Below are 16,064 nucleotides of genomic sequence, written 5' to 3' on the forward strand. Positions count from 1 at the left end.
ATGTTTTCCCCCTTTTCTTAAGAATATCAGAAAATATACAAAAACAGAAAACATTCAGCTTTTATTTTCAGCTTATATTTTACAAGATGAATGAATATGCCCCAGGCCCCTGGAGTCTTAAACACAATGTTACCGGCTTCTGTGACTTTCTAGAAGTCTCATAAACCGGCTCAAGAAGACAATCAGGGGTTTCCCGTCATGCATGAAAGTGTGAGGTCATCGACAGCTTTGAAACTGCATTTTATTGTAATAAAAAATCCTAAAAGGACAAACAATGAACGGGAGGAATAAGGTTTTTTTCACTGGGAGTTTACATTTGAACTCAGGTGATTGGCTCACCGACCAGAAAAAAAGTTACCCCTGTAAGCTAAAAGTTTTAATACTTATAATTCTTTTTTTAAGGGAGAACATGAAAATGTAAAAGAATAATAAGTAAAATTAGTACAATATAAAGTACTTAAAATAAGAAATATCTGATTGCAAAGAAAATTGTGGTCCACAGAGGTACCCATAACAGCCATGCTCTCTGCCTTCATCTGCCTCAACACCTCAATCTCTTTATATGACCACAGGTAGACTTGTCTGGGGGATGATCCAGCTTGGGTCATGTGAGGAGATCCTGAAAGCTTCTGGAGGTCAAACAATGAGAAGCCACATTGCTAAAGTCCATTTGTGCCCTCAACATGGTGACCGCTGGACTTCCCAGACTAACACAGGAGTCTTCTCGCATCTCAATGGTCCCCTTAAAGCTCATCTATCCTCAGCTCTTACCAACGTTACAATGTATCCTCTCCTTACCTTTAAAGAAAGCTACGTCAGACAAGAACGTTTCTGTAGATTGTGTTGAGTTCCATGCTTGGCTTTCTCCATAATAATGGTCCACGACTACAATACGTGTCACCACCAGTACCTAGATCCTATTCTGTCCCTCAACTCCGAGCCAAGAAATTTCTGAACTCTTTCTAACCACAAGAGAGGAGTGGTGGTTTAACCACCCAACGGTGACAATATTTGCATACGAAATACATGACAACGAGCAAAGGAATGTTTGCCGACAAGTGAAAAACTGCCCCGACTAGTTTTCTGTTCTAGATTACAAGTGGCCAGGAGCTTGATCTTCGGCTTGCTTTTCAGAGGAAGTTTCCAAAAACATACAGTCTGCATCGCTGCGTTCTATCCTTTTTTATGGAAAAAAAAAAAGATTTAACGTGTATAGGTTTATCTCAGGGTTAAAGAGATGGAGCAATAGGAGTTATGATGGGCAAGGGGCCATTATTTTACCTGTAGGCAATTCTGGGATTTTTTAATATAATGTCTTTTCCTCCAAATTCTGCCTTTTTACATTTTTTTTTTTACAAAAACATTCAGAAGATCAAATGAAGGATAGAGAACTACATTTCCCTCCACATTGTGAATACATTTCGATGTGAGATGTTTTGAGGTGAACCTGTATATCATAGAAGAATTGGTTAAAAAAAAATAAAAAATATTACATTTAATTTAATAATTATTATATTTTTTTGCTGCATCATTAAAAAAACCATCTGAAAGGGTTTTCCACGTCTCCACCTGACCCAAGGAACCTTGTGGCCCTCAGCTTCAAAGAGTCACAGGGAGGCCACATCGGAGCTTCAATGGAGGTGTGTCACATGTCAGGGTTCTAGAACATTGGCCAGAACCCTACTTGGAAGGTGGCCAGATGCAGCCACCATGGTCGCATTTTAGAAACCTTTCTCTAGACTACATAGTATGTAGAGTTCAAAGGCTTTGGGTGGTTTCTGTACCTATTGAGGGGTGTAGAAAAAGCAACTTTAGAACTAGGTATGTGTGATAGAAAAATATAAAAAAATATAAGAAATAAAAAAAAAAACTTGATAAATTCTCATTTTCATAACCGCAGTCAAAAATAAAAAAGATTTTAATGCAAGTCGGAGTGCGTAACTAACCTGCGCCAAGCGGCATCGGGCAACCAGCACAATTTCCGCACAATTGAAGGAAAATGCTTTAAAATGTTAAAAGACAGACAAAAAAAAAAAGGTTCATCCTGGAGGCAAAGGACCAAACCGAGACTCGGGGGTTTTATTTAGCAGTTTAGAGACCGCACTCTAATTAGTCCAATCAGCCCTTATCTACCCGCGCATCCCGCGTTTCTATGCTTTCCCCATAAAAGCTGCTCAGCCGTCTGTGAATAAATCGCTTTTACCGTATTTGTTACAAGATTAAACTTTCTTTATTTGTTTTCTGTGCCTGCGACTGACAGAAAGGTCATGGAGATACTTCCTTCCCATCTGTTAAAGTGCTTTATTGTTCTCCTTTAGAGCCGAAGGAGACCTTTGCTCCGCCAAACGAGTAGATTAAACATCCCTTAACCTGATTCTGACTGAGTGGCCGGTTACCGTGGTAACGTCATATCATTCCAGATATCTGAATAGTACGGCTTGGCCATAACCCGGCACGTGACGTCGGAGGGCACGGCTGCCTCTGTTGCTAAGTTCTTGATGAAATCTGCGCTTGCGGCGGCCGAACGTCTCCCGTCATAGATTTTTTTTTTTGCTGTTTTATTTTATTTTTTATTGCCGGCAGCCCGTCGCCATAAAGCAGTTACGCTCATTAAAGGTTAAGCAGCAGCAGAGGGGAATCCAGGCAATAAAAAAAACAAAAAAACAATGTCACGTCGGCTGTAATTTTATTATTATAAATGGTCTAAAAGTCTGAAAATCGGGATAATTACCCTTAAATTTTGTGTTGTTAAAAAAAACTCAACTAATAAAGTAGAAGAGCGGGACTAAAGAGGAAGTACATGTGGCGCACAGGAAGGAGGCGTGGGGCTTTGTTAAGCCACGCCCACTTGCCCCGCTTTAATATGGGGTTCTTGAACCCATACCTGGTCTGGTGGGGAGTCTGGTCTGGGGCTGTAGTCGAGCCAGGGTTGCGGGTCCAGGGGGGGTGGCCACACGCATCCCATGTCCCGGGCATGCCCTATGTGGCTGGCGGGACCCGTGGGCCACGTGTCTTTAACCGATACCTATTAACCCTTTAGCATCACCACTTACGAAGCGCTGTAAATCAACACTAGACAGCGTGGCCGAGCCGGGTTACAGACGCAGGATAGGGGTTTGCACGGCAGCTGCTCCATCTAGTGACTCCGTTACGTATCATCTACCTCATCTCTCCGGCATGGACCGTGTCGCGCAGGCACAGAGCGGCCCAGCACCACCTGCTCACCTCCTGCCTACGAGCTCCGTCATCGTCTTGGCAAAGATCCACCTCTATAATTATTCACTTTTTTATCACCCATAATTGTTTCTTCTACGTCTCCCCGTTGCCAACTGCTTCAATGCTATTTCGGAAGCGCGGCTCCGCGGTTACCAGGGAGACGGTGCAGGAATTTTATAGAAGAATAACAATTTGGGGACAATTAAATTACCGTCGAGACGACGCATACCCCAGCCGTGATCGGTGTTGAGATCGGGGGGGGGGGCGGGGGGAGCGACAGATTTCCTGCAGCTGTAGCAATTTAACTAATAAATATAATATATATTCTGGGCTAAAATTACCAAATCTTATATTAATGTGAAAAAAATGCAGTGATTTCATCATCATTGAATTCGGGCTGCGTTTACTGGTCCCCCCTATGAAGACGTTTAAGGCAAAAAGAGACCACGCTTTAAGAAAATAAAGTCATAAATAATAATAAAATAAGTAGTGGTATTATGAGGGGGTAAATTAGTGTGGAACTCTGGGGACCCCAGGGCCACGTACCCCCAACCCATCCAATTATAGGGTTGTCATGGTTTCCACTACTATCTGCTGCTATAGCCTGTTCTCTGCTTCTTCTACACTCATACCTCTTAGAAAAGAGGGGCATCAAGTGAGGAAAGAGGGGCATCAGGGAAGGAAAGAGGGGTATCAGAGGAGGAAAGAGGGGCATCAGTGGAGGAAAGAGGGGGCATCAGGAGAGGAAATAGGGGGCATCGGGGAGGAAAGAGGGGCATCAGGGAAGGGAAGAGGGGCATCAGAGGAGGAAAGAGCGGCATCAGTGGAGCAAAGATGGGGCATCAGGAGAGGAAATAGGGGGCATCAGTGGAGGAAAGAGGGGCATCAGGGAAGGAAAGAGGGGCTGGCAAACTCAACAGTGACACTCGGTCAGTACGTTATGGTAATTACTAATGGCAACTAACTCCTGCATGAGTATATCCTCTTATGTACAAAGGAAAGGAAGCCGTGGAGAAGGTTCAGCTGCTAAGTTCTAACAAGTATTAGGAAGATTAGTTTTGCCTAAAATAAGAAAGACATTTGCTTTTATGAGTTGATATCCCTTATTCCTCAAGGAAGTTCCTTAACAAGTGCATGCAGTTCCCCGCTGTACAGCGCTACGGACAATGATGGCGCTATATAAAACAATAATAATAAATAACCTGGAGAGCTCGCAACTTACATATAACCAAGTGCTTCTGGTGGATCTTCGAAAGGATGGCGTCACTTCGGTGTACGGGGCTCCCCTGAGAATCCTACACTTAAGTGTCTGTGCGTGGAATGAATAATAGATCGCCAGCATTACCTCGCTAAAAGCAACACCAACAAATGAACGCAACTTCCAGAATACGGGCGTCTCGCTTCCTTACGAGAAGCCGGAGACTCCTTTCCTGCTCTCTCTATTGAACTCTTTGTTTATATAAGGCTGGGAACAACAACAAAAAAAAAACATCGTTTGTATGGGGTGGAATAAATAAACAAACAAACAATTCTCTTTTTTTGTTACATTTTAACATTGTGGATGAGAATTCCGAAAATCGATATTTTGTCGGAATTTTGAATGTTGCAAAGCAAACAGAATGTAACGGAGCGAGGCTTTGATTTGTGGACATATTCCACCCCTTTTACCTCTAAAAAAAGTGATAAAAGTGAGTGATCATCAGTAACATTGAAGATGTTTTAGATTTAACCTAAATTATGGTCCCCCATTAACCCATGACGAGCCGGTGAAGATGCACAGTTTTTATAGGGCACCATCAGATAAAGAAAAAATGTGGGTCACATTATTTCAAATGTGATTTTAACTGGGGGAGAGTCATTTTCTGTCATTTTTGAAAATCGACCATTTCGGAGGTTCCTCTACTCCGGGGGGGGGGGGGGGGTAGTCAGAGTCCAAGCCTCGAAGGCCACAGCATGGCCAGGATTTTTAGATATCCCCGCTTGAGCACCGACAGCTCCATCAAAAGGGTTGTAACTTAGTATTTGTCAGGAATTATTGATATTCTGGTTTGTTTGTGGCCCTCGGGAGCCAACACCCCTGATAATTAAATATACGACTGTATCTAACCCACTCATCCGCTCGCGATGAATGATGCAATGTGTCTCTGCTAAGTGCATCGCAACCATCGCGCCCAGCACCTCGCAGAACTCTTCCCGTCTTGTCCTCCCCGGGGAAACAATCTGAAGTAAACAATCAGCAGACGGAATCTTGAAGCTTTAAATGCTGACTCGGGATCTGCGGCTGCCCCGTCGTAGCGAGGAAGCTGAATATTGAAGTATATGAAGTGGGTTGGATTTAACCCTTTGCTGTTCACCCCTCCGATATCCCCAGAGGGGGTCAGCATGGCGTATCAGGCCATTGCTAGGGTACAACGATACTCTGCACCCCGCAGTTACTACAGCTGGCTCGGGGAGGGTTCTACGGGATCTAACTGTTATTATTAATATTAATTGATTTATATAGCACCATCATATTTCGCAGGGCAGTACAATGCATGGGAAGCATTGGTTTCAATAGGAGGGCTTTCGTGCCACTGATTGGCTGCTTTAAGGAACCAATCAATGGCTTGAAAATGGGACCACAGAATGTGGACGCCTGACAGACCTGTCACGTTCCTTTCGTGTAAATAACTTATTTTGGATGGAGCGTTGGAGATGAGGCCATGTTCTTTGCATGTTGGTCTGTCTGCTGTGGATCTCAGAGGACAGACAACGTTATGAACGTTCCATACCTCCTATGCTGGACTAACACTCCACTGTACCTTAATTGTCCCTCATGCAGCAGATCCCGTCCCAGCCACACGGTGCAGGAGTATGAGTGTAGCCATCTTTATCTAACCAATGGCCAGATGTACATCATTCTTTTAGGCCCTTTGGCCCTAAAGTTCCAGGGCCAATTTTATTCCCGGTCCTTGTTATTAAACATAACCCATGCCAACATTAATGTCTCCTTGGAATAATCAAGTTCTTGAGAAACATTTCCATCCCATTGGATCAACTATGACTTATGTTAGGACCATCTCGACCATCGTCATTGGAGCGCCGTCCAATGGCTGCCACCTGATCCGACCTTCCGTGGTGATCGGAGCTGCCCGGAGATCTCTTGCTATCAGTCTACTCTTTATCACTTCAAAAAGCCAAGATGGTAAGCGGTCAATATAACGAGCTCTCTAAATCTGGATTTATTGAGCTTTGAGTTTTAGTAAATTGGATTTTTTTTGCCTTAATTTAGTAACTGTGACGCCCAGCTCCTCTGAAAGGAGAAACTGACCAGAGTCCGTCTCATGTTAGGACTCCAGATTTGTAGAATTTCACAGCCAGAAGACATTTTTTAGGAGACAACCGGGAAGGAAGGATATAACATTACGCAAAATGTGCCAGCAATAACATTTTAATAGCCCCTGCTTGCCGGTTCCCGGTGGTCGTACAGACCTCACCGCCTGGTTAGAGGCAGATTTATATATTATTTATATATATATATATATATATATATATATATGAACCCCAATAATTGCTGGTATCAATCCTACCTGCTTATATATCATGCACGATGTGATAATTTAACCTGAAATATTATACCGGCCAACGAAGCTCGCAATGTAGGAAAAATGTATAGGGATTTATTTATTTTTTGCGCTAATTTCGACACTTTCTGTAAAAACACTTTGTGACAAATAAAGCTAACGGTCCGTAAACGTCCAGTACAACGTCAGCATCAAATTCCACTGCAATGTCCTCATTCCAGGCAGGGTTCTGCATCACGGAGGGGGGGGTTGGGGTTACGGCATAGGTTTAATCTCCGATCGCATCCCTGCACCTTAAACATACGGAACCCGACACACATTGTATATGAATGATATATATATATATTCTATTTCTATCAGACGACATGCGCGGGGCAGAGCGCACCCTGAGAAATAGGTGTGATGGTTATGTAAGCAGTCTGTGTGATGCTGCTGCCTCCGTGCGCTCCCATGTTTCACGCTAATAATCGAGGAATTAGGTAATTGCTAAAGGTAGGGGGAAAAAAAGGAATCCCAGCCCCCTTTCCGACACAGCAGAGCATCCCAGATCCGCCGGGAAGGGGGTTTTGATACATTGTAAAGACAACGACGGCAACGTTGTATTCCCTGCCGGCGGCACTTACTGTCTGTGGCCATGTCGGTGATGAGAGGGGATGCTCCTCTAACCTCGCAGGACGCAGCTGGCAGGGCGCAGGGTCCGGGGTGGCTTCTTCATACTGCAGCAGAGCGGGCAGGGGCTGCAGCTTCAGGCTGTGTGTGCAGAGGAGTCCGGGCAATGCGACTGCTGCAGCTGGGCTGTGAGGCGAGAGGCAGACGCTGAGCCGTCCCCTGCCACCTCCCCAGCTCCCAGCACCGGTACAGGAGCATCAACTAACCTAAGCCGAGACGCACAGCATGGGCGACCAGCCCCGATCAGAGCAGCACAGGCAGTAGAAGGATGAATTAACCCCTTATCTCCCGCACTGAAGAGAGAGCTGCTCATGGAGAACCCCCCACCCACCCTTTAATACAGTTATTGTCCTATGCTGTGTAAGGAGGATATGTCATATTTATCACAAAGGCCTCCTTAATAGTATATTTATCTTTTATTTCAGTCTACCCATGATGCTCTGCTATTCGTGGTGCTGGAAGCCCGTTGGAGCGCGGAACGCGGAACCCACCAGGTCATAGACAATGTGCTCACGTAAACATGAATGCTACAGATGGCATCAAACGTCCTTCCATAAGCCACGCAGCGTCACAAAAATAGTAAAAAATCACCTTTATTAACACTCTTTACGTTGTTTCAATTTTATTTTTTAAAAATGTATCCAAGTTATTTTATTTACGGAGCTTACATTAAAAAAAATGTAAAAATCTATTTCCCGTGTTTCCAGATTTTATACCCCAGGCTCATTTTTTCATCTGTCCGTCATACTGCAGTCCTAGAGACGATTGGCCATTGTGGCTTCGCCTAGCGCGTGATTTAGGTCATGCGTTCTTGGTACCTTCCTTACTGTATCATTACGGTTTTTGGCATACTGGTTTCATTGTTTCAGTTTCCATTTACATATTGTATTGTTTTGCGTTCAGTATTATAGCTGTTATTGGCTCATTGACCGGCTAATCAGTAAAATAGCTGAAAAATATGAAAAAATTTCGTGAGCTTCTAATGAGCTGGGCCAGACTCACCTGCCGCATACTGGATGCGTAAAAAGACACAAACACAGAACACAAGCTGGCGATTTAACCAGTTTGGCTCCAGTTCGTACCCTCACCGCCCAACAAGCAGGTCGAACCAGGTAATGGGACCCAGCCCTGACTCCAAAGCAGCTCATCCAGCTACACCCACCACTCCCAAATAAGGTCATTTTTGTTTTAGGGGCGTGGTTAGAGGTGTGGCTCAGGGCGGGGCTTTGCCTATGCTTTTTACGTGACTTTGTGCCCTATTGCGGGGTATTTGTGTAACTTAGGGGGGCATTAAGAACAATGGGTTTTATTTACCCCATTTAATTTATAAAGTGTTTCCTGCTGTTTCTATACACATTATCGGGGCTTTTAGGGATGTAGAACCCTGCAATACCCTCATACCCAGCAAACATTCTGACCTCCTAGAAAAGAGTGGCATCAGGGGAGGAGAGAGGGGCATCAGGGGGAAAAAAGAGGGGCATCAAGGGATCTGCATACCAGAGGTATGGCTATATTCAGTGGCTTAGCCCAGCAAAGGAAGGGCTTCCTCACCATGAGTCAGATTTAATGATATTATTTATCCAGAGGAGGATCAGACTCAATTAACACGAGAAACCCACTGTGTGAAATCAATAGTTCTTTTCTAGAAAAGTATCCGTTTCAATGTATTATCAGCAGGACACCCCTGACGGGAAAATATGGCGGGGGGGGGGGTATACTCTGAACGTACATGCCGTACCAAACCGTATTTCATTATATCATGAATACGCATGCAGTTTAGAATAAAGGATTAAAGCCCTTTACACTATGAATTAGAGGCTGTCCTCATACTTACATCATGTTGGGTTCCTGTAAAAGTTGCGAGTGTAGGTTACAGTTACATTATATGAACCGGGTTATGCTACGGAGGTAAGGCGGTCCATTGGGCATACAACGTTCAACCAGCTACGGTATTTACCGGTCGCTGAACCGTACAGTTAAACATGGCAGACTGGGCACAGGATCCCTATAAATGTGCATAATAGAAATAGATCTAACGTTACATTAGCTCCCACAACTCAGAGGTCTCTTTTTCAAATGGAAGAGAGGTGTCTGAGCTCTGGAAAGCTTATGTAAGGTTGCATATTTTTTCTAGGAAGGCGTAATAAAAGAGGGGGCAGCTGGGGCGGGACTAATGAAGCCCCCAATCAAAATAAAGCAACGGCTCAAAACATTCAGCGTGACATCATCGGTCTTCTGATTTATATATATCCAAAACACGTTCATGATACCTGTTTTACGAAGAGTCCAGGAAAAAATATTTTGCTCTGGCGACCTGAACATCAGTTACTTAAATACATTAAAAACTGGATTTTCATAGAAAAGTATGTTTCAAGAGAAAATTCAATCTTTGAGGGGTAAACGCTCTCCATACGATGGAACGGGCTTACGGTGTACATAAACACAAGAATGAAACAAGAATTTATTATTTCCTCTGAGAATCTAGGCGGCTCCACAAAAGACCGAAGCGAGGCGGTAAAGAAAGCGACGTAAATTTACATTTATTTACAGAAACACTGAGATGGGGGGGGGGTGACGTTTAGTGAACTCTTCTGCTATTTGGTCCTCTTCCGCTTTGTAATTAAAAATTCTGGGGGAAAAAAAAAAGAAAAAAAATGATTGCAATTCCTTAAATTACTATAAATGTAAAGAATGTAATTCGATGCCCCCTGAATTGTTACTCACTAGTCAGCGATTCAACACACAGTCAAGTAACACACGCTCATCACTAACCTTGTGTACACGTTTTGTGACTACAACCGATCACAGCGTGTCTGAGCAGATTAAAGCTAAACCTCTGGCCAGTAACCGGACAGTGAGGTTCAATGAAGGGAAGCAAAACTAGCAGTAAAAATGTGTCCAGATCCCCTTGATATGAACCGAAACTCATACAAGAAAAAAAAAAAACTGACTTTACATTTAAGTTTAAATTCCAACACATCAGCTGCTCTGCGTACATACAATGTACATACGTACATACATTGCGAAATACAATGTGTTTATTCTATCTAAATTTTAAATAAATACATTACGAAGATTCCAGCATTTGAAAATAAATTCAATCCAGACAAGCAGTAATAATTATTAGCTTTATGTGCTAATTAGTGTTATCAGTTATTTTTAAACTACATACACTGTAAGAATCATCAGGGCCCCCCCCCCTGGACCCCCTGTAGTTACCCCCGTGTCCCTGGTATAGACAATGGTAACACGGACGTACCCTCTCCGCTGGATGACATTTCCTCCTCGGAAATTACAGGCATTCTTGAGCTTTTGGGATGTTGAGGTTTCTTGCTGCTTACCTCGTAATCGTCTGCCGGAGAATTACGACAAGTACATTAATGGCGCGTGGGAAACCCAGGCCTCCGACTGCGTTCCCTCAATCATAAATCCGACGACACTCACCATCGGAATCAGAGTCCTCCATCTCTTTTGAGGTTTTCCGTCTGGATTTTGTACTCCTCGGCCGCTTTCTTTTCTTTGAATCGGTTGGGTCGGTGTTTGCAGAAACCAGCTGGACCTGACGATGCCGCCTGGATTTCGGGGCCTGAAGTCAATAGGTTACAATCAGAAGAAAAAAAAATAACAAGAAGTTCTTACTGCCAGATAACCCAGCCATGTTATTCTGTCCTGCTCCTCCTCTATAGAGAGGGTGGCTGATCTGCAATATCTTACGGGACTATAACTCTCAATATCCTTCATCGGCTCTGACTTTGGTTATTCGATGATCAAAAAGAGAATTGCAACCTTTTAAATAACTCCATTGGGTCACGATCCTTAAAACAAGACAAAAGGTGCCCCTCACACCTGAACCTGCCTCTCTACTGCCACCTCCTGGATCATTTATAAAAAAATAGAATTTATCTAAAAAGCAAAAAAATTAACAAAAAGAAAATAAAAAACAGTACACAAAAAAAGCCCATTAGCATTTTACAGACTTTTTTTTTTTCTTACCACTGTAACGGAATTATAAGATTTGGCCTTAATTCTAGCCAGCGCTCGTGCTCTCTCAGAACCCTAAAGAAAAGAATGAAATCGCAATTATTACTCGACCGGAGAATAACCATCCGGCTGATGAGCGAAGAAGACAAGCGACTCCGGCAGCATCTAGTCTGGATTTGTATCTATTCTGGGGAATTATTACAGGAATCTTACTTCTGACTCTTGAGAAGTGGCTTCCTTTTCTTCATCGCTTTTAGTCTTTGGCGTCTACAAAAAAAAAAATAATAATAAAAGCGGTGATGATTGTGATATAGGCAAGACGATAAAAGTTAACACACGGCACAAAATATTCTGTGTTCTGCATGTATGTCGTTCCTCATTTAACAAAAGCTGTGAAAGCCTGTACCTTAACCACTGGTTATAACGGGCATTCTGTTTAAAATTCATCCACCCCCCCATTCCTCAAATTCTTGATTTCTTTTAGGCCAACTCACCGCAAACCGCAAATCTTTGTCAAAATACGAATTATATCCCAGAATTTTTGTATTTAATTTCTTGAGAATTAAATGTAAATCCGGGAACATAATATTTGGATCTGTGTCTGCACAGGGGTGCCATGTGACCTATATAGATTAATTATATAGTACGGAGGTCTCTTAACTGTATTAAAAAAAATAAAAAAGACAGAAAATCCTAAATATATTAATATATTATAGAATAATATATTATATTAATATATTATAGAAGTGATTATTCTATAATATATTCTATTATATATTATTCTATAATATATTCTATTACATATTATAGAATAATATATTCTATTATTATAGAAGTGATTATTCTAAAATATATAATATTATTCTATAGTATTATTCTATTATATATTATAGAATAATCACATCTATCATGAATCAGGTTTCACGGCTTAAGTCCGAGACGATCGGCCTTTCCGAGTGTGTTTGAAACGCCGCAGAGGTTCTAAAACCACGTACTCTCTTCTCCAGTTTCCACAGCTGATGTTCCGTCACAAAGTTTTTGAGGCCGTCCACAAAGTCGTCCTTCGCCAAACTCAGAGACTTGTCCGGCTGGGATTTGTCGGCAGAAATCAAGCATTTTGTTTTCCGGTAATGCTCGTGAATATTCTGTATTTCCTACAAAAGAATAAAAGGGACGATAAGACGAGAAAATCTGCCCCAAATGATTGAGCAAAATGTTATCTATAATAAAACTTAAAAAGCAATTTTTGATAGCGGTGTAACGTGGGACCATTCCACTGGTTGCTATGGCAACGCTAACACTTTTACCTCTTTATACATAACATGGGCAGGCATTCTCGACCTGCATTTATTTTTTTTATTTATTTTAAGACGTTTTAAATATAACAAAAAATGCGCGCAGCTCAAAGATCTGATCGGAACGCCGTCAAACGCACAAATGGTTTAATTTTTCAGGAGATTAGAAAAGAAAAAAAAAAAAAAAGATTACCTCCAAGGTGTCCGATGTCACCAGATTTGACACTCTGTCTTGAACATCTTTAAACTCCTCTCTGCCGCTGCTATTCGGGGTATTTTTGTGGATCTGGAACGTAAGCTGCACACAGAAGAGATTGAATTGTAAGAATTTAGCAGGAGCACAGAACATATTTTAAGAGTTTACTGAAAACCGAGATATTTACTAAAAAATTCTGTCGCCTAAAGGAGTTCTAAAACATTTGAAATGGCCAACGCAGAACGCTTTTGTATAAGGGGGGGGTGCTGCCCTCAAGCACACATTTCAAGGAAAACACGCTCAATATATTCACCCCCCTCACGTACAAATTTTGGCATCGCTGTGAAGTGGAAGGCGCGCTTTAAACGCATCTGCAGGAAGACGTAAGCCGCATCCAAATGGTTCGCGCTGATCAGATCCTGGTGGAAACTTTGAACTTCACTCCAGTCTTTTAACGATATCCGAATCTATAAGACAAACGCGGACAGCGGCTGGATGTATAGCCTCAGCCGTAACACACAGACAGACACGTTTCCAGGCACAACGATACAGAATATCCCTCGCTCTGTTATCTGAGCCCCGATCTACTAAACATCCCGACTCCTTATCATACTGCCTGTGGGAAACAATAGAATGGCTCGGTTTTAATCACCCAGCCTGACTCTCTGACTAAGTCTATACCTGCCGTTTTGGTTCACAAAGCTGCGTGCTGTAGAGGCCATAGAGCAGGTAGAGAGCGCCGACGCGGATCTGGAAGGTGTAAGGCGGCAGGAAATACAAGCAGGCGATAGAGAACGCTTCCTCAGTAAACGCATTCCGTTCTAGAGTCCTCATTCCACCTCTAGGACAGATTTAGAAAAGGTAAATGTATTTACAACAGTACGTTACATTACAAAAACTATATCCACTACGGTTTAAAAGTTTGGGGTCGTTTAGAAACGTTCTTATTTTTGAAAGAAAAGTACATTTTGTCCATTAAATTAACATGAAATGGATCAGAAAACCAGCACAGACGGGGTTAATGTTGTAAATGTTGTATATTGTAGCTGGAAACGGCTGATTATTAATGGAATCTCTTCATAGACCTACAGAGGCCCTTTATCACTCCCATCACTCCTGTGTTCCAATGGCCCTTTATCACTCCCATCACCCCTGTGTTCCAATGGCCCTTTATCACTCCCATCACTCCTGTGTTCCAATGGCCCTTTATCACTCCCATCACTCCTGTGTTCCAATGGCCCTTTATCACTCCCATCACTCCTGTGTCCCAATGGCCCTTTATCACTCCCATCGCTCCTGTGCCCCAATGGCCCTTTATCACTCCCATCACTCCTGTGTCCCAATGGCCCTTTATCACTCCCATCACTCCTGTGCTCCAATGGGACAGAGGGGCGTCAGGGGTTTAGGTCTCGGTTGTTTTGAAGCCGGACAATTTAACCAAATCCCATCGCTGCCACCAGTTAACCCTTGAATGACTGAGTGATTGTAACGATCTGCAGCGGGGTCATCGCGGTCTCTAACTCACACAAATATCTTGGAGAATTGCATATCCTTCCATATGGCCAGAAACTCCTCATAGCGCACGCTGTCGGTTGCCTGGAAGCGGCTAAGGAGGGTCTCGCAGTCTTCCTTCAGGCCGGGGAAGTTCATGACGGCTGACGATTTACTGGAGTAATCCCTGGGGTGGGGGGGGCATTAACAGACATATAATAGAAATAATATACACTGATTAATAGCTCACACGTCCTCACTGTGTTACCCTCTACCACTTCTGCTGGGAGACTATTCCATCTACCACCCTCTCAGTAAAGTATTAATTATTGTTATTAACCCACACGATCCCATACACTTCAATATAAAATATTATAACCCACTAGCACCCTCTCCCTCTTAATATGCATTATTGTAAACCTGATTATCCCACCTTTATTACCCATAGTATCCCACTCATGCAAATGATCCACACATAATTATCACCCAGAGCACCCCACTCATTGCCTTAAAACATATTCACTGTGAGTATCCCACCCAGTCCATTAGTAAATATTATTCCTCCCCAAAAAAAGAGTTATACTCACCACCATTACAAGAGCCAACAACCTGCGTGGTAACGTCACCCAGGAGAGGCGTTTAGCGAGTAGTCACGGGGCACAGAAGAGTCTACCGCACCGAGCAGTCCGTGGCGGCAGACATTTTCTCGGATGAAATAAAGGAAGTGTACAATCCCTCCGGCGGAAGTGAGGGCGCGCCGGCACTCTAGCGTTTACAACTTAGAGCGTAGGCGCCTCTGCGCAGGCGCAACGCGGCACAGCAGCGTAATGGATGTTATGTCTAGATTGCGTGCATGTACTCCGTGTTTAAAGGGTTAATGCCTCTCTGAATTACATTTTCTTAGGTAAAGTTGCAGAATAAAAGGCCAAGGATGACCACAAAAGGAATTCAGCTCTTTTTTTTTGCCTCTAAGACTCTCATCATGCTCAGCCAGCCACGGTGGGAGTTGCCAGTCACAGGAGCTGAAGCGTTGCCTGCTCTGTACAACCCGTTATCAAAACTTTCATAGAATTGCGTTTTCAAACGGTAATTATGAAATGACGTCACCGTTTTCCAATTTTTACACTTTCACGGCTCTTTGCTTGGGGGTCCGGGGTGGCCCTGTGTGGCCATTATGACGGATTGATTATGATTTTGTGAAAGTGGCTGTTCGATGTATTAAAGGTGTTCCGCTCGCGCCTTGGTCTCTCCATCCCGTGATGGGGCATTAACTTTTATGGCAGCACCGGATAGGGTGCCCCTTCCGCTTGGCATGTGCCATCATGATGGGAGGCTCGCCCTCCCTCTTTAAGGCATCCAACTGAATGTTATGACCCTTCTAGGTGCCGCCGTCCATCACTAGCGAGGATCTACCTGGACGATTTGGGCCGTAGCAGTGGGAAACGGGTACCGGAGAGGAGTTATAAGGGCCACAAAAATAGTCCCTGACCATCGGGGAACCTCAGGCGACAGCGCAGAGCCCACCGCGCGTCTTTAAAGATGGATCACTAAAGCATTTCTTAAACCGGGACCGCAGGAGGGAGCATCGAGGTTACTTATATTTCTGATTTAAAACCCATAATGATTGAAAACTTTATTTATAAATCACAAAAA

General features: G+C 43.3%; 1 protein-coding gene across 1 annotated transcript; it reads right to left on the reverse strand.

Annotated features, from left to right (window-relative positions):
- Positions 1 to 10,042: 10,042 nt before the first annotated feature.
- LOC149273578 (snRNA-activating protein complex subunit 1-like) lies at positions 10,043 to 14,570 on the reverse strand. The gene is made up of 9 exons (XM_089506145.1): positions 14,446 to 14,570; positions 13,602 to 13,761; positions 13,247 to 13,387; positions 12,918 to 13,022; positions 12,425 to 12,583; positions 11,643 to 11,696; positions 11,442 to 11,504; positions 10,893 to 11,034; positions 10,043 to 10,077 (listed from the first exon to the last, which is right to left on the reverse strand). The coding sequence occupies exons 1-9, from the start codon at positions 14,568 to 14,570 to the stop codon at positions 10,043 to 10,045; spliced, it is 984 nt and encodes a 327-aa protein (XP_089362271.1).
- Positions 14,571 to 16,064: the final 1,494 nt, after the last annotated feature.

This window comes from Sceloporus occidentalis, unplaced genomic scaffold, assembly GCF_023333645.1.
Source record: "Sceloporus occidentalis isolate IW3139 unplaced genomic scaffold, rSceOcc1.0.p SCAF_366, whole genome shotgun sequence".
Taxonomy (NCBI): Eukaryota; Metazoa; Chordata; class Lepidosauria; order Squamata; family Phrynosomatidae; genus Sceloporus; species Sceloporus occidentalis.